This window comes from Ochotona curzoniae, unplaced genomic scaffold (assembly GCF_017591425.1).
Source record: "Ochotona curzoniae isolate NIBS_2020 unplaced genomic scaffold, NIBS_Ocur_1.0 scaffold_274, whole genome shotgun sequence".
NCBI classification, from domain to species: Eukaryota; Metazoa; Chordata; class Mammalia; order Lagomorpha; family Ochotonidae; genus Ochotona; species Ochotona curzoniae.
In genome coordinates, this window is record NW_024467101.1 from 5,354,555 (window position 1) to 5,382,119 (window position 27,565).

General features: G+C 57.2%; 1 protein-coding gene across 2 annotated transcripts; it reads right to left on the reverse strand.

Annotated features, from left to right (window-relative positions):
* Positions 1–2,249: 2,249 nt before the first annotated feature.
* Positions 2,250–26,942, reverse strand: PPM1F (protein phosphatase, Mg2+/Mn2+ dependent 1F). Of its 2 annotated transcripts, none has more exons than XM_041003739.1 (8): positions 26,910–26,942; positions 20,561–20,844; positions 15,716–15,873; positions 12,904–13,106; positions 11,888–12,076; positions 9,926–10,069; positions 5,980–6,073; positions 2,250–5,501 (listed from the first exon to the last, which is right to left on the reverse strand). In XM_041003739.1, exons 2-8 carry the CDS (start codon positions 20,764–20,766, stop codon positions 5,158–5,160), a joined length of 1,338 nt encoding a protein of 445 aa, XP_040859673.1. In that variant the 5' UTR covers positions 20,767–20,844; positions 26,910–26,942; the 3' UTR covers positions 2,250–5,157. The 2 variants fall into 2 exon arrangements, with proteins under 2 accessions (XP_040859673.1, XP_040859672.1); XM_041003738.1 differs by lacking the exon at positions 26,910–26,942 and adding an exon at positions 21,154–21,369.
* Positions 26,943–27,565: the final 623 nt, after the last annotated feature.

The following is a 27,565-nucleotide window of genomic DNA, read 5'->3' on the forward strand; positions in this document are numbered from 1 at the left end:
ATTTACAGATAGAGCAGATTTTCCCATCTTCTGGTTCTTTCCCCCAAATGGCTGCAATGGCTGGAGCCGAGCTGATCCAGAGCCAGGAACCAGAACCTTCTTCCAGGTCTCCCTCGCAGGTGCAGGGTCCCAAGGCTTTGGGCCGTCCTCCACTGCTTTCCCAGGCCACAAGCAGGGAGCTGGATGGGAGGTGGACAACTGGAACACAATCCAGGGCCCATAGTGGACACCCCTATTCATTTTTCACTTCACAGATTTTTTTTTTTAAGAGAGAAAGACAGAAATTTTTCCAGCCACCGGTTCAGTCCCTAAACGGCCTCAGTGCCTACAGCTGAGCTACAGCTGGGAGCCAGGAACTTCTTCATGTCAGGAGCCCTAGGCCTTGGCCCATCCTCATTTGCTTCCCCTGGTGAAGAGCAAGGAGCTCAATCAGCAATGGACCAGCAGTGACTAGGAACAGCGTGAACATGGGCTGCTGGTGATGCACATGCAGGGTTAGAGTGCTGTGCCACCATGCATGCCCTGTGCTATTACTTCTATCACTTAGAAGCACAGATCATATCCAATCACTCAATATTTATAAACTTAAGACCTTTTAATTTGAAAGTCATAGTTACAGCAAGGTGTGGGAGAGAAAGAAAAATGAGGAGAGAGAAGAGAAAGGGAGAGATCTTCCATCCAATAGTTTGCTCCTCAGACAGCCACAATGGACAGGCAGGGAGGGGCTGTCCAGGGCTGGAGCCAGGAGCTTCCCCAGGTCTTACACATAGGTGGCAGGGCCCCAATACTAGACGATCAGGGAAATACCCAGTGGAAAGTGGACGAGCCTCTAGGAAAGGTGATTTGGATGGATTGGGGGTGTCCTTGGAGCCCCCTCACTGAATCCTGGAACCTGCTGCATCTTGTCACATGATGTCCGACCACCCTCACTCACTTCAGCACTGTGAGGTCAGCAAACCCCTTTTCCTTGCATCTGCGTGGCCATGCCACAGCAGGTGGGTGAGGTCTGGGAAGTGGAGGGAGGACTTGTCCTCTTCCCAGCGGAGAATGGCTCAGGTGCCCTCATCCTGCACTTGACCTCTACCTGCCATGGCAGTGGGCTGGTCCCACAGCTGTGCCACCTTCTGCCCAGACAGGATACTGTCCAGGTTCCCTGCTGCATGGCAGTGGGACAGGGGACAGTGAGAAGCGACCATCTGGCTGTGGAGAAGTGAGACAACATGCTGGGAACAGGCGATCCAGCCTGAACCCAATGGGACTCGGCTGCAGGCCTTGCAGGGCGGTGCAGGGGAGGGAAGGAGGAGTGAGGGCGCTGCCCTCCTGGGTCTCTGCCCCGGCAGAAGCTGTGCAAGGAAGTATGGCACAAGGAAGTGCCTTGCTGCTGGTCATGAGGGGCGGGGTGGGGGGTCCACACAGGTCTGGAGCAGGCAGACAGGCAGCAGGTGGGGCCTGCAGGTGGCAGGCAGCTCCAGCAAAGACCCTCGGATGCAGAGACCACAGAGCTGCCCCCCAGTCCTTCTTTCAACAGGAATGTGAACCTCATTCCAACAGTGAACCCATCCACCTCCCACACAGGCACCCAGGCCTGGCCCTTCCTCCCCCTGCCCTCTATGCAAAGCCACTGGGCTGCCCTCCTGGCAGCTTGCTCAGGGCTCCCAACACTTGTCAGTTCTCTGTCAAACCCTAGGCCTTGGCCTCCCCACTCACCTCCCCACCCCTTCTGTTCCGGGCTTCCTGTGATTGCCATCTCTAAAGCCTGGTTATCAGCTTAAAACACCGAGGACTTACACACCTTAAAGTGGAACGTTGCATGAAGAAGTGAAGAGATTCTCCCAAAATCTTGGCCCTCAGGAAGAGCCAGCAGGTGAAGACTCAGTGGGACTCCATGGCTCCCCACGGTGCACCCCACATCTGCAGGGCAACTCCACAGGGGAGGTCCTGCTGTGGCTGGGCCCCAGCACTGGGAGAAAGGACCCAGGCATTCCAGGGGTGCGGTTGCACCCTCAGCACAGGGGTGCTGGTGGCTCGTGGGGCACCCCAATGTCACACAGGTTCTCATGGTTGGGGGGCCTCCCAGCACCCTCTCGCTTCTTGGAGCCTCTGCTGAGACAACAAGCTTGGCTGGGGGAAAGGGGACACTTCCCAATGGCAGATGAGCCCCCCCAGGACCCTGGATGGACACACGGTGGAGGCAAGACACCCAAGGGCCAGTGAGGAGAGAGCAGAACCTGGGCACCAGGGTTTAGAACTTGTGGTTTATTGGCACCTGGGCACGGAGGGCCCTTCTACCCTGGAGTGGGGGACACGGGGCATGACTTCCCCACCGCACCTCACAGGAGACCCCCTCGGATGCGTGCCCATAAACCCTTGGCAAGGCTGGTGGCGGGTATAAGAATGGCAAAGCTGGGCACATTTGGCAAAGCTGTAGGAGCCTTGGTGGGCGGCACAGGGCTACGGGCGCTTCCCCCATTGGGGCGAGAGGCAGCAGGAATATATCAGAAGGAGAAAAAAAAAAAAAAAGCTTATTTGAGTTAGGCTGCCCTGGGAACTCCCAGGGCTGGGGATCCAGGCTCAGGAATGGTCAGGGCTGTCCTGTCAGCCCTGAGAACACTGCTGAGGTAGCCGGGGCACACTGTAAATGGGGGAGGGGAGGCAGGAGGAAACAAGGGCAGGGGCTTGGCATCACTCCCAGGGGACCTCACACCCTGCTGGCCTTCTCCCAGACTTTGTCCCTTCCCTTGAGACACCCACTTGCTATCCTGGGTCCTGAGGGCCAGGTCTGACTGTGGGATTCCTGGGGTGAGGTTGACCCCGTCTTGCCTTCCCTGGGAGCTGTTCTAGAGGTTTGGGGTCTGCAGCCGGAGTACCTGCAATGGCGGGGGCGGGGTTTAACTGCTCTGGGTTCTGTGTGCCACAGAAGGCGCCTGCGATCTGCAGCTCTGTTCTCTTCCAATTCACTTCCTTTTCAGAATGGACGTTAATACTTTATAAACCCTCCCCCTGGGCGGTGGGGGAGGGCCCACCACACTGGCACCGCCCCCTCCCCCCTTTGACAGTGCCCGGTTCACAGGGAATGTGTAACTCCTGAATCCCAGCAGACTTGGGGGGATACCACAGGTGCTCCTCCCACCCCAACCACTGCAGGCCTCACCAAAGGGAAACTGAGACCCAGCGAGAAAACTTGCTCAGCTCTCAAATGAGCCAGTTCGAGAAGGGATTCAGAATATTCCAGAGCAGCATCCCTGGCTGGGGGGCGAGGAGCTTTCCGGCTTTGCCACAGAGGCTGGCCAGCTGGCTGTGGGGAGCAAGGCCACTGGCAGCTTTCCTGGCAAAGCCCAGGAAGGTACAAATCCAGTCTCAGTGACCCAAACTCCTGACAGCATCAAACAGGAAAAGGTTATTAGCAAAAGAAAAAACAGGAGCCCACAGCTTCTTCTCTGACAAGCCATGCCCCAGCTAGGCGTGGCAAGCGAGTGGGGAGTCCCTGTGCTTCCCCCTGCCCTGGCTTCCAGGAGGCAGCAGGGTCCTTAGGTTGGTCTTCATGGGTGGCCAACCGTCTTCTGAACGGAAGATACTTTCCACCAGGAGACACGGAGCCAAGCACTGGGCACCAGCCTGCATCCCTGCTGTGGGGCCTGCGGTGAGCATCACATGCCTTTGATGGCAGCTTTGACCCTGCAGGGAGGGCTGGGCTCCTAAGCCCCTGCCCTTGTGTGAATTCACTGCCTGCAGGTGCTCCCTGCTGGCTTCCAGGGGGCTTCGCGGCCACACCTTCCCTGCACTGCCAGCCTCTCTATCAGCTATGCCACTCAAGGCCCTGCTCCTTAATTCTGCCTTCTCCCAACCTCACCTGTTCAGCATTGCCACTTGTAGCACCTGTGAGCTCCAAGGCATCTGAGGACTGTCACTTGTGAACCTCAGGGACAGCAGGCTCCCATGGCAGCAGGGCAGGGAAGGGCAGGGGCACGGGCGGCCTCTGCCAGCTGCCAGGGCAGGAGCAGGAGTATGGTCTGTCCCCTTGACACTTCCTGACCAACTGAGGCAGGCGGCTGCTGGGTTTACCAGGGCCTCTTGAATTAATGATGCCAGCGGGATTACAAGCACACAAGCCACTCTGGGACCCTCCTGACTCACAGCAGCCAGGTCCCCTGGATGGGTGAGCAGAGGCCATGGCCTCGTGGTGCCTGTCACTCCTCTTCACAAGGCTCCTGACAAAGAGCCACCTAGCCCAAAGGTCTCTAACCCAAACCAGGCCCCCCTATTGACACAAATACGGCTACAGTAGGGACCGTGCCCACAGCTGTGCCAGTCCCCTTGAGGCTGTGTAAGGCACTTGAGTGGCTCATTAACACCCCCTGGAAAAAGTCTATGTCAATCCTGAACCGTTCAGTAATACTGCCAAAAACAATTTTTTTTTTAAAGTTCATACTTAAGTTTTCTAAGGAATAAAAATAAAAGCTAAAAACTCTGCTTAAATTATATGACACAACAGGGTAACGTTGGCACTGAGAAAATATGGATGAAACCTGAAATACTGCTTCTAAATGAGATGCTTCCCTGGAGAGGGCAGAGAGAGAGAAAAAAAAGAAACCCAAACCAAAGACATTATATCTTCGTAGGTTTCCAGCTTCATGCTCCCCAGGAAGGCCTGGCACCTCACGGGTGGCTGTGGAGCAAGCAGGCGGCATGGCCACCGCAGCTACACCCAGCATGCCTTCTCTCCACTGGAAGCTGCTCGCTGCTCTCCCCCTTGGGGGAGCTGGCATGGCCACCCAGGACCCGCTGGCACAGCTCAGACGAGCCCCTCCCCAGCAGTAGCCACAGTCCCGAGGCACTGCATCCCTCCACCCCCACTCCAGCCTGACCCTAGGGTTCCAGTGCCACACCCACCTGCGGTCTGGCTGCTGCTGGCTGCCTAGGCACCTGGGGGAGCTGGGCCCGAGGAGGTAGCCAGCTTCCTGGGCTGCCTCCACCTGCCTGCCATCAGCACAGGCTGAAGCAAACATCCCAAGTGCAGGGGGTGGGGAGAACACTGCAGGCAGGCACCTCCTGTTCAATGCCACCTGTGGGTTCCTAAGGCCTCTGGGGTGGGGACGGGGGACAATCACAAGGATCGGGGAGGGTGGCGGGCCAGGGGGGTTGGGGCACGGATCACACCTAGCTTCGCTGTAGTGTGCTGGGCTCGGGTGAGTCCTGGCTTCCGTCGGCCTGAGAGGCCCCACCCTCCAGCAGCTCGAGGGGGTCCCTGAGGAAGACCACCATGACCGTGATGTTGTCGTGGGAGCCCCGATCCCGGGCAGCAGCTACTAGCTCCTCGGCCACGTGCAGCCCGCTGCCCTGTTGCCTGACCAAGTGGCCCTGGACGAGGCCAGCGACTTCCTGGTGGGGGACGACGTCGAAGAAGCCGTCGCAGGCGAGCACCAGGTAGTCCTCGGAGCCCGTCAGCTCCCGGGAGGCTGCGTCTGCCTCTCCAGACACATAGGGCTTCTGGAAGACATCCCCTGGGCATGGGACACAAGGGCCGGCTGTCAGAGGGCTGGGCAGTCCATTGTTGCTGCCCCACCTGCCTGGGCCCAGGGCCTCCCTCGTGGTCACCATCCTGATGCCACTCCCTTCTACAAGTGTTCCGTGCTGGCCCTGCCTACCTCCCTGCCCTGCTGCAGCCCTTGCAATGGCAATGGTGGCAGAGGGGGTTGTGGGGCAGGTACAGCACTGGCCAAGGAATACGCGGCATCTCAGGAGGGTGGGGTGCAGGTGCCCCATGTCCCAGGAATTAACCAGGGAAGGAACAGCTTGGGACCCCCTGCAGAGGAGAAGGGTGCAGGTGCTGAGCTTTCAGGCCGAGACCCAGGGGTGTCAGGAAAGTGGGACAGTGGAGGAGCCCTTTTTGACATTCTGCACACCCCACCTCCCTGCACCACTCACCTGAGGGCTGAGGTCGCCCTCGCCCGACCCCTGACCATCCTGTACCCTGCTCACCGATGGCCCTGGAGACAGCCAGTGTCCCATTGACTCTCCAGCAGTCCATGTGTGACACGAAGCCACCCAGCGCTTCGATGCGTGCCCTCTCGTCCTGTGGCGGGGGGGGAGGGGGAGAGGACCAGGGTCAGAGGCCGGGGAAACCTGACGATGGAGAGGCTGTGCTGGCTGCTGGGCTGGACTTCAAGCACCAGCAGATTCCGAGACACACCAGAGTCGGGTCTCGTCCCACAGGGTGAGAGGATGGGAATAATCCAAGTATCTGGTCAGGTGTTGTAGGCGTGGCCAAAGAAAATGGTGGTGTGAGCCTCAATGGATGGCCTAGGACTACCAGGTGATGCGTGGGTCCCTGAGCAGAAGGAGCGGAGCCATGCACTCAGGTGGGGCGCTCTGTGGCTCCCTCGTCACTCTCGGGGAGGACAGCCCCTACCCTGAAAGTTACTGGGATGGAGGTGGGTGCAGTAACTTAGTGACTAAAGTCCTTCATCTTGCATGTGCCAAGATCTCCCACGGATGCTGCATTGTGTTCCAGCTGTTCCACTTCCCATCCAGCTCCCTGCTTGTGGCCTGGAAAAGCAGCGGAGGACGGCCCAAATCCTTGGGCCCCTGCACACTTGTGGGAGCTCCTGGATTTGGCTCATTACCAGCTGTTGTGGCCATCTTGGGGGGTACAACAGCGGAGACCTCTCTCTGCATATCTTTAAAAAAGTTACTGGGGGCCTGGCATGGTAACCTAGTGGCTAAAGTCCTCACCTTGCCATGCACTGGGATCCCATATGGGTGCCAGTGAGTGTCCCAGGAGCCTCACTTCCCATCCAGTTCCCTGCTTGTGGCCTGGGAAAGCAGTCAAGGACAGCCCAAACACTTGGACCCCTGTACCCACATGGGAGACCCAGAAGGAGCTCCTGGCTCCTGATCAGCTCAACTCTGGCTGCTGCAGCCACCTGAGGAGTGAATGAGTAGATGGAAGATCTTTCTGTCTCTCTATAAATCTGATTTTCCAATTAAAAAAAAAAATGTATGACATGTGTGGTCTTTATGGAGGCCAACATTGTGGCATGGCAGGTTAAGCCACTGCCTGCCAGGCTGGTATCCTGTATCAGCACACTGGCTGGAGTCCCTGCTACTCAGCTTCTGATCCAGCTCCTTGCTCATACAGCCTGGGAGGCAACAGATGAGTTAGGCCCTTTGGCCCTGACACCCAAGTGGGAGAAGAGAGGGAAGATCTCTCCCTTTTCCCACCACCCTCTGTCTCTGTTTTTTAAGATAAATAATAAATTGTTAGAAAAAAAAAAAGGAAAGAAAGAAAACAAAAGAGAAACCTATCTGGTCCTATAGCTCGCTGCATGGGAACCCGTGCCTGGAGAACTGGGGGTGCTGCACCCCACTTCTTCACACCCCCCAGGTCACCTGTCTGGGCAACCCCACCCTCCAGTTTCACCCTTGGCCCAGTGTGCTTAGGACCGACAGCAGCCAGGTGTGAGGGCTCTGGCGCTCCAGCGACCAGGCTGTCCTGGAGATGCTGGGCGCTGCCAGGGTCCTCGGCTGAGCCTCCTGAGTGTGCGCTTCCCTGCACACACATGTCACACACATGTCACACTCAGGCATGTTTACATACACACGCTCACACACGGGCATGTCCACACACACTGGCTCACACACGGGCATGTCCACACACACTGGCTCACACACGGGCATGTCCACACACATTGCTCACACAGGTATGTTCACACTGCACATGCATGCTCATGCTCATGCTCTGGCATGTTCACACACTGCTCACATGTGTTCACACACAGGCATGGTCATACACACTGCACACACATGCTCACACTCGAGCATGCCCACACACACAGGGGGCAGACACTGGAGGCCAGCAGATCAATGAAAGACTTCAGCTGGAAGTAACCCCAACCTCCTTAAGGGGTCTCTTTCTAGGGGCTTCACTGGGGGCTGTGGGTTATCACGAGCCTGTCTCCATCTGTCTCTCCCATCAACTCTTGCCCTGGGAAGCGTGGGGTCTCCCTCAGGGGGACACCAAATAAGGGCACTTGAACGTGCCAAGTTGCAGAGCCGCCCTTCTGAAAGCCCCTAGACAGACAGCCATGGGGACGGGGCTCAGCTGCAGTCTCAGACGACCGCATAGTGTGGAGGCCCTGCAGACGGCTAGCCAGGTGCACCTCACCCATGTAGGCTGTCCAGCCCCAGAACCTACAGCAGTGGCCCTGAAGCTGGATTGCTTCGTCAGGTCTCGTCCTCTGCCCTGGTCCTGTGCCAGGGTGGAGCGGGGCATTCCTGCTCTCCCTGTGTTGCTCCCAGAGTGTGCGTGCACCAGTCATGGGGGCCTCACCCCATCCCCACGATTGGTGTGTCACCTCCTGTCTCCTTTACTTTCACCCCTTCATCGTCCTCCCCTACCTGGAAGAATTTCTCCCAGATTAGCCACTGCCAGTGCCCTGCCCTGCGCTGCCCAGCGCCACCACCCCTCCAGCACCAGCTTCAGTGGACAACCCCAGCACTGCCTTCTGCATGGCCAGACTGCCTCCATGGACAGCCCTAAGTTCAGTTCCGGGTCACTCTGGAATTGAGGATCTTTACTGGCCCCTCCCCTCCCTGCCTACTTTTTACCACCCAGCCTTCTAGGAAATCCTTTTAGAAACTTCTAGAGCTTTCTTAGGGGAGGTCCTCCTGGTCCAAGGCAGCTCTAGTTCCTCCTGCCATAGGGGCAGAAGGTCAGGGCTTGTTCAATCTGCCCTCTTCCCTAGGGCTCTATGCTTGCCCTCTACCCTGGCCTGCTGAGCTCATTCCTGCCTTCTGGAGTGGGCTCTGAGCCTCGTTCCCATCCATCCCTGTCTGTCGTAGCGTCTCTAGCACACCTCCCACACCCTGCAACCCACTAGCCACCTTGCTCTGCCACCACGCTGAGAACAGAAAATTGCTGGGAGGTGGGGGTTGGGTCCTAATTTAGGATGTGGCTAGCTCAGCACCCTGTCCCCGAGTGCGTGCTGCACCCCCAGCTGCCGTGAGAAACAGGACAATACGGACCCCACTGAAGCTGTCAGAACAGACGTGGCAGGGCCTGTGCTTGTTGGGGAGTCTTTGCTCAGACCTCACTTTCCTCTCTCAGGGAGGATGCCAGGCTGTGCTCAGTATGCCAGGGCAAGGGACAGACGGGCTGGTGGGGCCAGCAGGGCCTGGAAGAGGGGCTGGCAGGGGCAGAGTGTAGCCTCTGCACCAGTGTGAGCCACTAACACACAACACTCGCATGTGGCTCTCTTGCGCAGGCACCGACCTCAGCATTCCACAAGCACAGGGCTCTCCCAACCGTACCCCAACCTCATGGGCCTCATTTGATGGCCAGAGACCTAGAGCTTGCAAGGGTGTGGGTGGCGAGGCCCCCAGTCTCTGCTCTTGGCCATAGCGCCAGCACACAGGACTCCATCAGGATTTGGAACAGGGCCCCTCTTGATGCTGGAGCAGACACAGTAGACTGGACCAAGGTGGCCCAAATAGGAATGCCATCCTCGTATCTAGGTGAGGAACCTGAGTTGCAAACCCAGGTGTGACCTCACAGTCCCAGAGTGGCCTCTGCTGCACAGAGACAGGCTCCTCCAGACCCCTGTGGCCACAGCTCTGGGTCCATGACCCACACTCAGATCAGCCATTGTGTGTGTGTGTGTGTGTGTCCATCCACACTCAGATCAGCCACTCCATGTGTGTCCATCCACGCTCAGATCAGCCACTCCATGCGTGTGTCCATCCACGCTCAGACGAGCCACTCTGTGTGTGTGTGTGTGTGTGTGTGTGTGTGTCCTCCACCAGTGCTTCAGCCACCAGTCAGGGCAGAGCGCCCAGCTCTCCCTGCTCTCCTCCCCTCTCCCACCCAGCTTGGGCCTGCATCACCATGATCCACGGTGTTCTTGGGCCTGGGAGATCACAAGCTTACCTCTCGCTCGGGCTTGTGCGGTTCCATCAGCTTCACCACCTGCCCTTGCTGCACCAGGAGCACCTGGGAGTCCCCAAGCCAGGCCACATGCAGCGTCGTGCCCGCGATGAGTGCACACACGCCGGTGGAGCCGCTCTGCAGCCGCTGCAGACAAAGGACCATGTGGTGTGAGGCAGCCCTCCACACCAGGTGAAGACCTCAGGCAGCACGGGGCTGCCAGGACCCATGTGGCATATGGGAAGGGCAGGGGAACATACATCAAAGCAATGCAGTGTGAAAGGCTGCACCCTGCAGGAGCCCCTTTGTGTCACACCCTGCAAGGGGACTGGCACTGTGGCAGCGAGGGTTAAGCCACCACCACAGGGGTACCAGTTTGAGTCCCAGCTGCCTTACTTCCAATTCAGCTCCCTGCTAATGTACCTAAGACAGCAGAAGAAGATGGTTCGAGTCCATGGATCCTTGCACTCACATGGGAGATTCAGAAGAAGCTCCTGGCTCCTGACTTTAGCCTGGATCATTGTGGCCATTTTGGGGAGTGAACCAGCAGATGGAAGATCTCTCTCCCTCCCTCTCTTCATAATTCTTTCAAATACAATGAAATCTTAAAAAAAAAAAAAAAAACTCCAGAGGAGACAGCACTGTGGTGTGGCACACCGAGCCTCTGCCAGGGATGACAGCATCCTGTATGGGTGCCAGTTCAAAACTTGGGCTGCTCTGCTTCTGATCTAGCTCTTCAGTGAGCCTGGGAAGGCAGTGAAAGATGACCCATATCCCTGAATGCCTACCATCCATGTAGGAGACTCAGAGGAAACTCCAGGCTCCTGCCTTCAACCTAGTCCAATCCTAGTGGCTGCAGCCATTTGGGGAGTGAACAGTGTACGGCAAACTCTTCTCTATAGCTCTTTCAAATAAATAATTGATTAAAGGGGGGGTAAAAAACTATAAGGAGAAAGGGATAAACTCAGTCGTACACCTGCTTCAAAGAATCCTCTCTCTACCCGCCAGGGGCAGCCCTGAGCCCAAGGGCCTTTCTCATGTCTTGGGGTGATACAGGGGCCTGGCAGGGAGGGGCGTCACCTCCAGGTGCTGGACGGACAGGTTCCTGACCGGATGCAGAGGCCATCTCTGCTGGTCCCCATAATGCTCTGTGCTCAGAGGAGGTAACGGTGCCATGTCTCTGTCCGGGCATCTCCTCACCTGCGAACTGAGCCCCAGTTCCCCAGTGTGCAGAATGTCCAGTGCCGAGCGGCCACCTCCGAGGGCTGCCAGGAGCCTTGGGTGAAGGGCAGCCTGTGGGGACTGTGCCCCGAACAGCAAGGGGAGGTGGGTGATCGTGTCAGTGATGTTTTTTTATTTTTCAAATTGTCCTGCAGCTGCTCTTGTTTTGACAGCTTCTGGCCTTGCAGGTCCTTGCTGGTCTCCCAGGTCCAGGGCCAATGCCACCCCAAGGGTGGACCTTTCCCGGGGCAGCTGGCAAGCCGCGTGGAGTTCAAGCCTTGGACATTCCTCTATCCTTCACAGGTAGGCCAAGGTTTCACTGCACCTGTGGCTCAGGGCCCATTGAGGTTCTTGAACCCACCCACTGTGGAGTGGGCTGAGGCTCACCTGCTTGTGGCCTTTCCAGAAGTCATAGACAGCGCCAGCTCCGTGGCCTGTGCCCTCCTTGCTGCCCTGGGTGCTGTCCTTGGTGGCCTCCGTGTGCCCCATCCTTGGGGAACTGTCAGCAGCAAACTCTTCTTCCGCCAAGGCCTTTGTCCCCCTGTCACCCTTTCTTATCAGTTCTCACCAAGACACGGTGCTGGGGACCTCCGTCCGCAAAGCTGCCCTTCCCTAGGTGGCCCCAGCACTCTGGGCAGGGGTGAGGAGTCCCAGTGTGCAACAGCCATTTCTGGCACCACTGCCCACCTCTGTGGAGGCTGGACCCTCCTCCAGCTGTGCCCAGCACCTGTTCCAGATTCTCACCTCTCGCTTAGCTTTCCAGAGAAACATCTCATCGGTGCATCGGAAGGCTTCCCGCAGGGCTCTGGCTGGGTCTGTGGACAGCTCCCGTCGGCGGGCAGCATTGGCGTGCACGTGGACGGCAGCGTACCTCGCGGCATCCACGCCACCATGTCCGTCAAACACGGCGAAGTAGGCACGCTCCACAGCATCCTGGTGGGGGGGATGCAGTGGGAATCACGGGCTGCTGTTGGCCTTGCATCTGTCAGGGGCTGGCTATCTGCCTCCCTCACCTCCCCACCTCGTCCTGTTCTCCCCCAGCCAGCAGCTGTTGCCTGGGACGGTGACAATGCTGGGCTCTGGGTGTTTGTCAGCTGGAACTCACACCTTAAGCCCCCAAGGTTAAGGCTATTCGGAAGAAGGATCGTCAGGGGCCCATTTGGGGAAGGATGGGTCAGAGGGAGTGGTTTTGCTCTAGAGCTTTCTCTCTCTGGCAGCTTTATTGCTCTTGTCACGGGTCAGCCCTGTGACCCTCACGAGATGTCATCCGTTGTCACAGGCACCCAGCAGCCAGCACTGGGAGAAATCCCCGACACACATCCATCACCCAGTCTCAGACGCACTTCCACAACACCAGGAGACACAGCTTTGGGTTGGAGGAATCAGTGGGCCCTTGCCAGTGCAGAGGACACCTAAGAGGATGGATGTTAGAAGGCCAATCCTCAGGAGCCTTGGCCCACCCGAGCCACTACGAGCATAAAACAAGGTGTGAGAGAGGCCCCAAGTGGCCCCGTGTTCTGGAGATCGAGCAGGATTTAGCAATTGGAGCCTGCAGGACTGTGGTACCTGGGGGTCTCCTCTTGTCACAGACTGAGACCACAACCGTAGCCTTTCCTCATTCTTTTGTGAGGAAGGTAAGCTGGTAGCAGGTAGCTGCCTGGGGTCCACAGACACCGGGAGGTGCTTGACAGCCACGGTCAAATCTCTTCCTGTCCCAGCCGTGGCCAGCGGCCCTGGCCCCCAGCCAGTGGAATACTCACCGACAAACCAAAGAGCTGGTTGAAGGCAGGGAGGGACACGTGCCGGTCCTCCATCTTGCGGCGAGTGTTACGGATTGCGTGGATGGAGACCAGCCACTGCCGCTGTGGCAGCCGAGCAGTTGGTGGCACCTGCTTCTGCCACTGGCTGCAGACTGCCCAGAGCGTGTTGAAGAAGCTTCGGGCCAGGCCTTTGGCATCTAGCACTGTTGGGCGATGGAGGAACTGTTAGGGGAAGTAGCTACCAAGTCACCGGGCATCCTGCCCACTGCCCCCGGCATTAGCCCCTCTGCCAGCTACCTGTCCTGGCTAACCACACCTGACAGCCTGCTGTCAATAACCAGAAATATCTGACTGGCCAAGTTATCGCCCAATCTCCTTTCCTATAACTGAGTGAGTTCACTCATGGGGACACATCTTCCACAAAATTATCTACAAAGGAAATTTAACAGCAAATCCCAGAATCCTTCACAACTGCTCATCCAAAGATAAATCACTAATGATGATCATTTTCTCAACAAAGAACTAAGCTGCTATTAAAAAATTTTACTTTCAGGCCCGGTACAATAGCCTAGTGGCTAAATTCCTCTCCTTGCATGTGCCGGGATCACATATGGATTCTGGTTCATATCCTGACTGCTTCACTTCCCATCCAGCTCCCTGCTTGTGGCCTGGGAAAGCAGTGGAGGGCGGCCCAAAGCCTTGGGACCCTGCACATGTGTGGGAGACCTGGAGGAAGTTCCTGGCTCCCAGGCCACAAGCAGGAAGCTGGATGGGAAGTGGAAGTGCCGGGATTAAAACCGGTGCCCATATGGGATCCTAGAGCGTTCAAGGCAAGGACTTTAGCCGCTAGGCCACCGCGCCGGCCCCTAGTATACATTTTTGAAGTGACACAATTCTGGCAATGGAGGAGACTGGCAGCTGCCAATGGTTACAAAACAGTGTAAGGGGTGGCGTGGGGAGTGCTGCGGTGGTAGCAGGAGGGGAACGTGGGGCGCGTCTGTGCTGAGGGCACAGCTCTGTATCCTGATGTTGTGAAGATCTCGGTTCTGGTATTGTCTTAGCTCTCTGTAACTCTGCCTTTCAAGTAAGTAAATCTTAAAAAAAAAGTGGGGGAGGGCAGGCTCAAAGGACATCTCCGGGATGCTGCCTTCAAGGACTGCACTGCCACACGCAAAGCCCTCTTGGGACTCCTGCTGGTCTGAGTGCAGGCAGGCCTGGGCTGCTCACCTAGGAGTGGCAGTCAAGAGGAAGCAACAACACTCAGGGCAGATTCTCGGGCTCACGGGTCACACCAAGCGACAGGGGATGTGGGAGAAGGAAGAGATCCTGGCTGGGGCTGGTGGCTGTGACACAAAGGGAGACGGTCCAAGGCCAGAGTGGAAGAGAGAGGTATGAGCTGGCACGGGCCTGGGAGCACAGAGGCCTTGGGGAGCCTGAGTCCAGGAAAGGGTGCAGGCACCGATGAGGCTACCGCCGCCACACCCAGCACAGGGATCCAGGCCGGCATTTGGCAAGAACTGGGTGACGGGCAGGCCTGGAGCTAGACAGCTGAGGTCACAGAAGGGGCCACAGAGCTGGCGGGGGGCTGGGATTACAGAGGGGGCCTGCGACCGACGTGGAAGGGGCCAGCTCTGAACAGGTGGCTCCATGTGCACTAGACCCAGGTTCCCCACCAACCTTTGCAAACACAGGTACCTTCTAATCCTCATCCTATCCCTCACCCCTTCGCCCGCTCGCCCCAAGAATGCAGGGAGGCGCCCCAGCCTGCTCCCTGACCCGAGGCTGTGCTGTTGTTTTCCATCGGTGGCGTGTTTTGACCTGAACAGGCCGCAGACTCCCCATGCAGTTCTGGCTGCCGGCTCCTGGAGCTCCATGATGATAACTATCACCCAGGAGGTGCTGGCAGCTGGCCACCCAGAGGCTGCAGGCATTTCTCTGCCCTCTGGCGGCGGCGACTCTCATAGTGCCCGTCCTATGTGGTTTGGGCAAGAATGGCTTCAGAGACCAGAGACTTTATCCCCCTACCTATTTTTCTGTGTTCTTGTTCCCACGGCAGGGAGGACGTGATCCGTGTGGGCCACTAGCCCAGGCCTGTGTGCAAGCATCTCTCAAGCCCTTCCTTCCTTTCCTCCCAGGCCTGCAGGGCTGCTCTGGTGCCAGGCTGGCACTTCCCCATCCCCACCAGCAGGTGTCGCTGCACACCAGCCAGCCCTGCCAGGCTGGGCGCAGTGGGAAGTGAGAGCTCTCCTTTTGTGTGACCCTGGGAATGGCAGCAGCTGCTACCGGCAGGAAACCAGACTGGCTCTGCCGGGAACAATGGCTGCCTGACACGGGACAACCGCTGGAATGGAGGAAGGGAAGGGCCCAGCACTCACTAATGTTGGAAGCTCTGTGGAGCCTTTTCTTTCCCTCATCTTGTCCCATCAAATACACCTGCTAATTCTAGGGAATGAAGCCGAGGAAGGGAAAATTGGCCAAGATGCCCACTTATTCAGAGAGGTTTTGTCCGGAGAGAGAAATTTCCAGCTGGGTGGGCCTGGGCTGCTGTCTGCCACTCTCCCTGTCCATTTTGGTCCAACAGGAATCAACCTTTAGGTGACAGACAGTGAAGAGGAATCACCAGGAAAACAAAGGCATGCAGAATAAAAGCTGCCTTGTTTTAATGGCTCGGTGTCTGCCGATGGCTCTGGAGGCCTCCCCTTCCCCACAGCACCTGCAGTACCCTGCGGGGGTCCGGTGCTCTGCTGCCAACTCCTTCGGTGCCCTTCTAAGCAGCCTTCAGTGGGGTCACCTGAGAGGAAATAAAACTTACAGGTCACAGCAGCCTTCTCCTGCTCTTCCTCCTCATCCTCCTCCTCTTCTTCTTCCTCTTGCTGTCTGGGCAACTTCTGAAATTCAGAAAGGTCTGTCTGAAGAAACTGGGCAAGCGCCTCGTGGGTCAGGGATGCAGCAAGCGGCAGCGGAGCATTCCTGGGGGGTTGGAAAATGAGAAGTGAGGCCAGGGGCCCAGTTCCCCACCGAGGCACACCCCCTCCCTGCTAGCCCTGAGTCTTCTCCACAGGGGCTGTGGCTTCCCATGCCCTGCTGAGGGGCCCACTACAAGTAGGACAGCCCTCTATCCTTGGGGCATTGCAGGGAGATATTCACACAACACGCCAGAGGCTGCTGGGGGAGGAGGCACTGTAGGGACGTGAGCTATGGCCTTGCCCTGGTGGCCCTGGTAGTGGCTGGGCACCAACCTTCCTAACTACCAAGCTGAGGCTGCACGCGGGGCTCCCTATACCAAGGAAGTCAGCGGGAGGGTGCACCAAAGGGACCCCAGCCCAGAATTCCTCAGCCAAAGGCCTAACTCTCGGTGCCTCTGGGTGGGATCCTTGTAGGCAGAATTCACTTGGATGAGGTCATGCTGGAGCAGGGTGGAGAAGGGTATTCCAATGAGATGAATGAGCTCACAGGAAAAGTGGACACACGTGCACACGGAAGAGGCTATGGGAACGGAAGCTGACATCCTGGGATGGGGCTGCAGGCCCAGGGCAGTCTGTCTGCAGACCAGCAGAGAGCCGGGTCCTGTGGCCCTGGGTTTGTCTCCAGAACGGTGTGGCAGGATGCTCCTGTGTCTGGCCTGCCTGTCTCCAGCTCCCCTAAGGGGGCATGGGACCTGGGTTGCGCCTTGGAAGAACAAAAACTAAACTCGAGTTGGGGAGGCACAGTGAAGCCATTGCTTGAAATACCCACGTCCCAAGTTGGGGTGCCTGGTGGGAACCGGCTCCCCCGCTTCTGATCCCGTAAGGGAGGCAGCAGATGATGGCCCAATGACACATGGAGTTTGAGCTCCTGGTTCAGTCAGGCCCAACTCTCGACTGTCATGGGCATTTGGGGATTGAACCAGCGATGGAAGGCCTCTCCCTGCCTGTCACATCAACCAACCTTATACATAAGAGCTGTGTTTAATTAGGAGGGGGTGTGGCTGTGTACAGCTCACGGGGCCACTGGGTTCCCACACCTCTTGAACACGAGTATGGCTGGCGGGCTGAAGGTCAATCCGGAGGGGACCACAGTCCGGGGAGGTGCAGGCAGGCAAGGGGGCTGTAGTGACGGACAGGAGAAGCAGAGCAATATTGGAGGAGGCTGACTGGGGCAGGGCAGGGCAGTCCCCAAGAATCTGCTCTAAGGGGATGCCGTGCCACAAGTAAACCTGGTAGAACACAGCAGAACTGGAGAACTAGAGAGGGGACCAGGGTGAGCACCAGGTACCACTGGAGTCAGGTCACCCGGCAGGTGGCCAAACTGTGGGCTGGAGAAGGGGGAGGCTAGGAAGTGGCTAAAGGGCATGACCCTGAAGTTAGCCTCTGCAGGGGAGGGTGAGCCCTGAAGACCCAGTTCTGCTAAACTGCCACCTTGATGAGCTGCCTGGAAAAAAAAAAATCACAGGGGAAGCTGAAGAGGGGAGAGGATGCAGGGGGCTGAAGGCAGGGACAGGAGTGCAAAGCCTTGGTCACGGGTCTCGGCAGGCCGTGAGGTGCCAGGAGAGATGGGTTTGGGTGAGGCGAGAAGGGGAGACTGCTGGATAGAGGAAGGCAGTGAGATGGTATCCATCCTGTGTCAAATGGGCCCTGGCACCACACCCCAAGGAACCCCCCCCTCCCTAGGCTGCCGCTCCAGGGGAAGCATTCCTTGGCTCTCTGGGCAGGTGGATAGCTCTGCCTGGGGCCCCAAAGGCTTCTGCCACATACACTAGACCCCTGGATCTGGCCTTCACGCCGGGGTCCCTGGAAGCTGCAGGATGTCCATTTGTGGCCCCTCTGTGTCTGTCCCCAAGGATGGGGGTGGCAGGCTTGTGGGTGGCTGGCTGACCCCTCTGAGCTGGCACTCTCAGCTTTCACCATCTGGCTAACTGGCAGGCCCATGGGTCACACTCCTTTGGGGGGCTGGGCACCTTAGGCATCCACTGCTGCTCTCAGCAATCTGCCAGGATGAATTCCTGATTTTTTTGTTTGTTTTTAATTTAATTCAGAAACAGCAGAGGGTGACTCACTGGAGAAGCTTCTGGAACTGCCTTGGAAAAACCCACCACTCCAACTTCAGAGATGAGTCGCTCTGCCCAACCACTGGGGGGAGGAAGGGGCCTGAGCCCTGGGTCCTGCTGAGGTCATGTGTCAGCTTCCTTTTGGCATGGCTGCCCATGGGGGCAGGGCAGCAGCTTCCGGCCAGTGGGACCCAGACAATGGATGGCTGCGAGCCACACGTATCCCTTTCCTGGACCCTGCAGCCCCTCCTCCGATGGTCCCGCCCCTATCCTGTGGATCCTGGAGATAAAGTGGGGAACAAGCCGGTTGGAGCTCTGAAACACCAGCAGAGGACGTCCCCCAGCATGGTCTCAGGGACAGCAGTCTAGACTAACAACGAGAATGAAAACCGCATACATACAATCGCAGGGAAAGCCGTGTTCGATGGTGGGGCCTATGGACAGGACACAAACCACCAACGGGGCTGGCTCTGGGACGCGGTAAGCTAAGCCACTGCCTGCAATGCCAGCATCCCTCTTTAGGTCCCGGCTGCTCCACTTTCGATCCACTTCCCAGCCAATGCACCTGGGAAAGCAGTCAGGCCTGGACCGATGCCTTGGGACCAACCTGAAAGATCTAAAAGAAGCTCCGAGTTTCAGCTCAGCTCAGCTCTGGCCGCTGCAGCCATTTGGGGAGTGAACTAGTGAATCAAAGATTCTCTGTCTTTCCTCTCTCTGTAATTCTGTTTTTCAAGTCCAATATCTTTGAAAAAAAAAAGAAGATCCTCTCCCCACAACAGAGTTCAAGTGCGAAGCCAGCGGGGGCCCAGGATGGGGCCCATGTGGGAACTAGTCTTTGCCGGCCTAAGCAGCTATGGTTGATGAGGTCATCCCTCCTGCAGCGGGTCGGCCCCTCCAGGCATCCTGTACGAGAGCAGTGGTGACTCAGACAGACTAGGGGCCTGGCATGCAGGCAGCCTGTGAGATGGGAGCCAAGGAATGCTGAGACACCCATGCCAACTGCCAGGGCAAGCCCTGAGATGGGGCGTCCTCATGGCCTTCCCTCCAGAGAGCAGACGACACGGCCTCCTGACTCGGAGAGGGCACATTTCTGTTGTTTTCAGTCCCCACTGGATGGCACCTCAGAAAGCAAGCTGGCAGCATTACCTGAGGTCTCACCTCCTGTAGTCAGCCCTGGCTACAAACCATGCTGCCCTGGGGGCCAGCATAGTGGCTCAACAGGCATTAGCACCAAGCACCAAGTTCCTATGTGGGTGCCAGTTCATGTCCCAGCTGCTCCACTTCCCATCCAGCTCCCTGCTTGTGGCCTGAGAAAGTAGTCGAGGACAGCACAAAGCCTTGGGACCTTGCACCCACTTGGGAGACCCGCAAGGAAGTTCCTGGCTCCTAGTTTTGGATCAGCTCAGCTCCAGCCGTTGCAGCCACTTGGGAAGTGAATCAACCAACAAAAGATCTTTATGTCTCTCCTTCTCTCCTAGTAGCTAAAGTCCTCGCCTTGAACGCGCCAGGATCCCATATGGGCACCAGTTCTAATTCCGGCAGCTCCACTTCCCATCCAGCTCCCTACTTGTGGCCTGGAAGCAGTCGAGGACGGCCCAAAGCTTTGGAACCTGCACCTGTGTGGGAGACCCAGAAGAAGTTCCTGGATCCTGGCTTCGGCTCGGCATAGCATCGGCCGTTGTGCTCACTTAGGGAGTGAATCAGTGGACGGAAGATCTTCCTCTCTGTCTCTCCTCCTCTCTGTATATCTGACTTTGCAATAAATAAATAAAGCTTTTAAAAAAAACTAATAAAAAAAAAAAGACCCAAATTGGGTTAAAAAAAAAATCATGTTACCCTGTTCTACTGTGACCTGGATGTGTGGAATCTGTCCCCTGGCCCAGTCCATCTATTGTGTATACACTACCTGCCCGTCAGTGGTTAAAGTCTGATTTCAGCCATCCAATCAGCTGCTGTGCTACCGTAACCCCTGTTCACAGTGGCCATCATTTTTGCTTTTTGGTGGATTCTTCTACTGTTCTCTTAATAGTTCTGGTGCTAGTTCTTTTTTTGTTTGTTTGTTTTTTAATACTTATTTTTATTGGGATGTCAGATTTACAGAGAGAAGGAGAGACAGACCGACCTTCCACCCACTGGCTCACTTCCCAAGTGGCTGCAATGGCTGAAGCTAAGATGATAAGGAGCCAGGAGCTTCTTCCAGTCTCCCACACAGGTATGGGATCCAAAGTCTTTGGGCCGTTCTCAACTGCTTTTCTAGACTAAAAGCAGGGAGCTGGATGGGAAGCAGAGCCACCAGGACACAAACTGCCACTCATACGGGATCCTAGTGCTGCAAGGCAAGGACTTCAGCCACCAGGCTACTGTGCTGGGCCCCAGTATTAGATCTTACTCAGCTCTGTTTATCTTACAAGCTACCTTTTACCAATGTATATAGATGACAAGCATGGTATCTGTATAAAGTTATTATAAGGATCAGTAGTAGCCATGGTTCCAGCCCTCATAGACAAAGAGGGTGGGAGATTACGAGACAGGGCTGTCCCTTTGGTGCCACCCCAGGAATCTGGCAGCCATGCACAGTGTTGGATGTGTGTGGGAGTAGACATAACACCCTGCACGTTACCCAGGGCCTACCTGCTGACCAGGAAGCCCAGCGCCAGCTCTGCCAGCTCGCCCTCCACCTCGTCCTGGCTCAGCGTCGTCCCCGGGACCTTCCACGGCAAAGGGCTCTCGGGGCTCAGCGGGGTGGGGAAGTCACGGAGGAGCTGGTCCAGGAAGCTGGGGATCTCCTCTGTGCTGCAGGCCGGCGGGCTGCTTCTCTGCGGGGCTCCTGAGGCCATGGCCAGAACATCCCGGGCTACGGGGCTTGCAGCCAGGGCCTGGGGCCAGAGGATCTCCCCCTCCAGTCAGTCTTGGCTCTGTGGAGACACAGAGGAGGCTATGAGGCCACAGGATGTAGATGTTTGGTGCCTTCTCCCCTGCAAGCCTGGCATGTCAGGTGCTCCTAGCCCACCCAGTCTGCAGTGGAGGGCACAAGGAAGCAGAGCGATGCCCAGAAGCTGGTATGTCCTGGCCTGGGTCCCAGTGCCCAGAGACGCAGCTACAGAGGACACACGCAGTGAAGACACCCCAAAAGAGAAACAACAGAGGAGTGTTCCCCGACAAGGCCGCACAGTATAGCCAGAGGCAGGCGGCAAGGGACATGGCGCAGAGGGAAAGCAGCCAACCTGATTCCGGGACCCGGCAACCAAGGAGGGTTTGCAAGGTGAGGAAGCAATGCCAGCAGACCTGAGGGCCTGGGAGTCGTGGCCAGAGAAGAGGAGGAACATCTGCTGGGGCGACAGTGGTAGGGTTAGGGCAGGGAAAGGCTGCTGCCCCCCGCCCAGAAGGTCTGTGGAGGGTGTTCTGTAGACAGACCAGAGTGGGAGCAGGCAGCAGTTCTGCAGAGGCCCCAGACCCAGGGTTGACCAGGGGCCCCCAGACCCAGGTTGACCAGATGCCTGTGTGTTCTCCTGCAGCAAGGGGTGGAGTCTGTGAGCTCAGAATGGCTCATGCTCCCACCGCCCAGCCTGGCAGTACCCACAAGAGAGGTCCAACTTTGGCTGCTGTGGCTGCAGACCCCAGGACCTAGCAGCCAGATCTCCCTCCTGGGAAAACTCACTATTGTTAGGCCCCTTGTGGCGAGGTCAAACTAAGAACCCTGAGGCTTGGTGTGGCATGGCCTTCATCTGGCAGGCAGTAGGGGGTGTCTCAGGACGGAAGATGTGTGGGACCTGGGGCAGGGTCTAGAGCCTGGGTTCACCCCCACTCCTTACCCACCCCGGGACAGGCCAGCAGCTACACAGTGCCTGAGGGCCTTTAAGCCTGCCCGCCTCCCAGGTCCACGAGTCAATGATCTCCTTAGTCAGAACACAGCACCCCAGCCCCAAACGTCAGGGCCTTTCTCCGACCTCCATGACCTGCCTCAGGCTACCCACTTCTCACCATGCACGCATGGGCCATCATGGGCTCAGCTCTGCCCTTCTTTCTCCCAGCAGGCGCTCTGCAGGCAGGAGTGTGGCCAGCTACTCCACATCAGACCCTGCTACACAGCTGCGATCCCCTCTGGGCTCTGGAAAGCACCCCACCCACTCACCACCCCCTGACAAAGTGACCGCTGGATGGGAGGTTCCGGGGAACACCCCAAATTCTAGGTGGCAGAATCTGGGCACCAGCAGCACCAGCAGCCTGCTCCCTTTCTGGGTCCTTCTGGGAGCAGATCCCTGTGCAGAGAAGGCAAAAGAGCACCTAAGAAGCTTCCAGCATCACCAGGTTGAGGAGTTCCGGGCTGGACCTCCAAACCCAGCGGGGTGGAGGGCTGAGGGAGGTGTGAAGTTGAAGGGGTGAAGCTGCTGGTGGGGGGTGTGGGGCCTGAGTTTGTCCAGCGCTATTCACTGAGGAAAACTCTTCCGGATGCACCAGGATGAAAGCCCAAGAGGCACGGAGAGGGAGGTCCCCCCGCCAAGTCAGATGTCTCACCTGGGACAGCCATGGGGCATAAGGGATAAGTAGAAAAAAATAAATAAAACCCACAAAACCTCTCCCTTCTTCTAGCAACAGGAACCCAATGTTTATTTCAGCATACAAATAATACAGAAATACGGGCAACTTGGGACTGGCAGTAGCATGGCAAGTAAAACCTCTGGGCTTCCAGCATTACATATAGGTGCCAGTTTGAGTCTTGGATGCCCCGCTTCTGATCCAGCTCCCAGCTAATGCACCTGGGAGAAACAGCAGGAAGATGGCCCAAGGGCTTGGGTCCCTGCCACCCCGTGGGAGAGCCAGCTGAAGCTCATGGCTGCCGCCTGGTTCAGCCCTGGATGTTGTGGCCCTCTTGGAGAGTGAATCAGTGGAGGAATGGTCTCTGTTTCCTCTGTAACTCTGACCTTCATATACATACATATATATATATTTTATTATTATATAAATATAATATATTTACATACTACAAATATATAATATTTGTGTGGGAGACTCGGAAGGAAGTTCCTGGCTCCTGGCTTCAGATCGGTGCAGCACCAGCCGTTGCTCTCACTTGGGGAGTGAATCATCGGACGTAAGATCTTCCTCTCTATCTCTCCTCCTCTCTCTATATCTGACTTTATAATAAAAATAAATCTTTAAAAAATTTAAAAAAAATAAAGAAGATTTATTTATTTTTATTGCAAAGTCAGATATACAGAGAGGAAGATCTTCCGTCCGATGATTCACTCCCCAAGTGACTGCACTGGCAGGAGCTAAGTTGATGAGGAGCCAGGAGCCAGGAACTTCTTCTAGATCTTCCACATGGATGCAGGATCCCAATGCTGTAGGCTGGCCTCAACAGATTTTCCAGACCACAAGCCGGGAGCTGGATGGGAAGTGGAGCTGCTGGGATTAGAACCGACGCCCATGTGGGATCCCAGTGCATTCAAGGCGAGGATTCACCAGCTAGGCCACTTTGCTGGGCCCTATTTTTTAAAAGAAAGAAACTGCGGCACTCTGACGGACAAGGAAATAAAGACAGACTCTGCTGCTGCCCTCCACATCTACTCACAAGCGAATCCAACGGAGGGAAGTTGGGTTTGTGTAGGAGACGGCCAGTCAAAAAACTCAATGTGGAAGTGGGGAGGGCAGCGGCCTTCTAAGCACAAAGCTAAGACCCTGTGGGCGGGAGCAGTGACAGCCAGCTGGGGGTGGGAGCTGCGGGGACGGCGACTGAGAAGGGAGGGCAGGCCGTGCATACTCAGCAATGACAACAGGGGCCCCAGAAAACTCTCCCAGTGTGCTGGGGCAGGGCTGGGAGCAGAGCCCACAGCCAAGTCCCTCCTGTGCCCGCAGAGCTGCTCTCGCCTGCTGAGGCAGAAAACAGGAGAGCCAGCACCCAACCGAGCTACCCTTCCAGGAAGCACGAGGCCGGGCCTTGGTACCCTGTCACCTGGGGCACTGCTACCTTGGGCCGTGCTAATTTGCGTGCGTTTGATGAGGACCCAAAAGGAAAACACACCCCCTACCAACCAGCATCCCCCCCTTACTTAGAGGATACTCCATGTTCAGGTGCCAAGCCCCATCTGGACCGCAGCTGGCAAATGATGTCTGCTCATCAGACATCCAGGAAGGAAGGCACCTCTGCTTCCAGCTCCAGGCCTCCTTGGGATGCTGTTTCAGGTGCCCCGGGCACTCCTCACACCCCCAGCCTGTAGCTGAAAGCCTGCACAAGAAATTGGGAATGGGGTAGGGCAGGCAAGGACCAGCCTGGCTACTTCTCGGGGCTGTGCCAGCCAGCTCTCCAGGGCAGAGGAACCCCAGCCATAGCCTTCCTCCCCTGGGACCCTTCTCGCCTTGGTCTCTTTCAGGAAGTGCCTGAATCTGACCACAGTGTGACATGGATTACCTAGAAGGAAAGGCAAAGTCAGTGGTGGTGGGGGGGAGCAGGACGCGGAAGGGGCAGGGGCTGCTTCGGTTCAAGGACTCGAGCTGCCTCCTTGTTCTCCACGCCCTCTTCTAAACCTTCCCCCCCCCCACCACATTTCAAATGCAGGGCTCAGCCAAGGGCCCTTGCCCAGCGGCAGCTCACATTAGGCAACCCGGACTTTCACCAACAAACGTTTCCTGCCCCTGGCCCACAGCCTGTGGCTCCAGTAGGTATGGGCCCTCCCTGACTTCTAGTGCCTCCAAAGCCTCTGCTCACCACCTCACCCTAGATCTGCTGGGTTTTTTTTTTTTAATGTAGTTATTTTTTTAATTTGGAAGGCAGATTTTACAGAGAAAGAGAAGGTCTTCCATCTGCTCGTTCACTTAACCGCCATGACCAGAGCTGAGTTGATCCAAAGCCAGAACCAGGCACCTCCTCTAAGTCTTTCACATGGGGGCAGGGCCCCAAGCATGTGAGCCAGCCTTGCTGCTTTGGCAGGCCATAAGCAGTGAGGTGCATAGGAAGAACATAAATCAGCCCCATGTGGGATGCAGGTGCCGCAGGGCCCAGGATTAGCCTGGGCCACCATGGCTGATCATTTTTTTAAATATATTTATGGGATGCTGATGTTGTGGTCTAGTGAGTCAAGGTGCCACCTGCAGTGCTGGCATCCCATATGGGCATCAATTCTAGCCCCAGTTGTCCCATTTCCAATCCAGCTCCCTGCTAATGTGCCTGGGAAAGCAGTCGAGGATGGTCCCTGCATCCACATGGGACACCTGGCTCCCGGCTCCAGCTGGCTCAGCTCCAGCCATCTGGGACTATTTGGGGAGTGAACCAGCAGATGAAAGAGTCCTCTCCATCTCTCTTTCTATGCAACTCTAACTCTAATAAACTTAAAAAAATAAATCCTAAAAGTGTTCATTGATTTTTTTTCTTTAAATTCACAACTTGGAGAGAACAGGGAAGGCATGCTACACCCACTTCACTCCCCGAGCTTTGGGAACAGGGACCTGGCTTCTCACATGGGCGAATGCCCCCTCCACACCCTTACCCTCTGCCCAGGTTGGCATCAGGAGGCAGCTAAGCCCTGGGCAGCAGTCTCAAATCCCTCAGCTCAGGCCTATCCCCACCCTCACTGCCCATTTTAAAATTCCCCTGAAACTTCCTCACCCCTCACTTCCTGCCCTTGACAAAACTCTAAAAAAACCATTTTTTAAAATTTTTTTCCACGTGTGTGCAATGCCTTTTTCCCTTATGGCCGGCTCAAAAGCCTTCCTGAGTTTTGCTTCAGCTGGACCCTGGGTTAAGGAGCCGCCCTCCGCAAGGAAATGGCATCATTGTTACAAAAGTCAAGTGCCTACTGTTGAGATGATCTTTCCCCTCTGTGGGGAATCTCTTCTCCATTCATGAAAAAGAGGGAGCAGCCTAGCTCTTTCCCTATATATACATAGTATTATTTCTTTCAGAACGGCAAAAACTACTCACTCTCTGGCTGAGACTCGGGGTGATAACATTGGGGAGCGGAGCATGAAGCCCTCAACTAAAAGGGATACTCAAGCTGCCTCAGAGGAGCAGTAGCCACCATCCCCGCTCCCTGGGGTGGGGTTGCGGGAAAGAGGTGAGAAAATGGCAAAGAGGGCCTCAATCCCGGGCAGGGTAGGGGGTGTCTTCTGAGCGCCCCCCCCCCACATACACACACACATCCTTTGCCTTTGGCCACTTGGACCCAGCTTAGACAAAAGAGAGTGGGGCTGGATGGATGGACAGGAATATGGAAGAAAAGGCCACAAAGAGAGCTGGACAGGGTCTGGGCGCTGGCCAGCTCCCTGCCGGCGGGATTTTCCCCGAGGCCGGGCAGCTACAGGGAAGCCCTGCCCCTCTTCCTTTCTCCTCCCCCTGCTGGCCCCCGGGGCCACGGATCCCACCCTGGCACAGAGCTGCAGGGGGAAGCTGCAGGCCCGGGCTTCTGAGCAAGCAAGCTTCAGGCTCTGTGTACCCAAGTGCCCCAGGCACTGTTTACCGAATCCGCTTTACAGCAGGTGCAGCCCGAGCTCCCGCTGCAACTAAAACAGCTTAAATACAGCGGGTGGGGGCGGGGAGGCGGCGACGCAGTGGGGGGACCCCATGCGCACACACACAATACACCCGCAAAGGTGCAAGGGGATGGTCAGGACCTGAGCACACGCTCCTAGAGGTGTGCGTGTGGGGAGGGATGGCGGGGGGTAGACACTTCACTCCCTCAGCGTCCCCCGTTCAGCCTCACGACCCCCTCGGTTCCTGCACCCCACCGCTGCCTCGGCCGGCCACACCCCCCTCCCCGCAAGCAGCCGATCCCGGTTGTGCACGCGCGGCTCCCCACCAGCCCCCCGCGCCCAGCTCCGAGCGGCCGCCCCGCGTCCAGCTCCTCACCCCCCGCGCCACGCCCCGCGCCTCGGGGCCCCCCAGTCACGGCCTCCCCAGACGCCCCGTTCCGCTTCCCTCGGCCCCAGCTCCGCCTCGCGCGCTCCGGCCCCGCATCCCGCACACCCTTGTCCCCGGCCTCCTCACCTCCGCGTCCCCCGCGGGCCTCACCTGCTGCCCCGCACTCGGCGCCCCGCGCCCCGCCGGCCCTGCCCACTTCCCGTCCCCGGCCGCCACGGGCGCCGCGCAGGCGCAGTCGGGCCCCCGGGGCCTCTGCCGCCCCCTGGCGGGCTTGCCCTGGGCTTTGAGTTCTCCGGCCCGGCAGGCAGGCAGGCTGGCAGGGAGGCAGGCACGCGCTGGGCGGCTGCAGGTGAAGGAAAGCGATCCTTGGCTCTCCTTGCTGAGTGGGAGAGCCAAGATACCAGCCCAAGCTGCTCAGAGCCACGCAGCAGCCAAGCCAAGCCAAGCCGGAGGCTAGGAATCGCAGGGTGCGTTCTGCTGGAGGTGCCGGAGGACACCCCATCCCCAGCTTGTCAAGACCCTTTGTTCCAGCTTCCAGGCCAGCATAGCCAAGCCCAGTCCGGGAACTGAGATCACTTGCGACTCTGTTCCTCAAACTGGGGGGTTTGGGCTGTCTGGACTGCCTCTCCTCACTCCGGGACTCCCTCTTCCTAGAGCCTGCAAGAGCAAGGTGAAAAACTGTTTTTTGCAACCTAAGACCCCAGAACATGCTCCTTCATTTCCTGCGGTAGGCCTAGGGTCACCATCCTCGAGTGGGGTGCAAGTTGGAGAGCTGAGCAGGC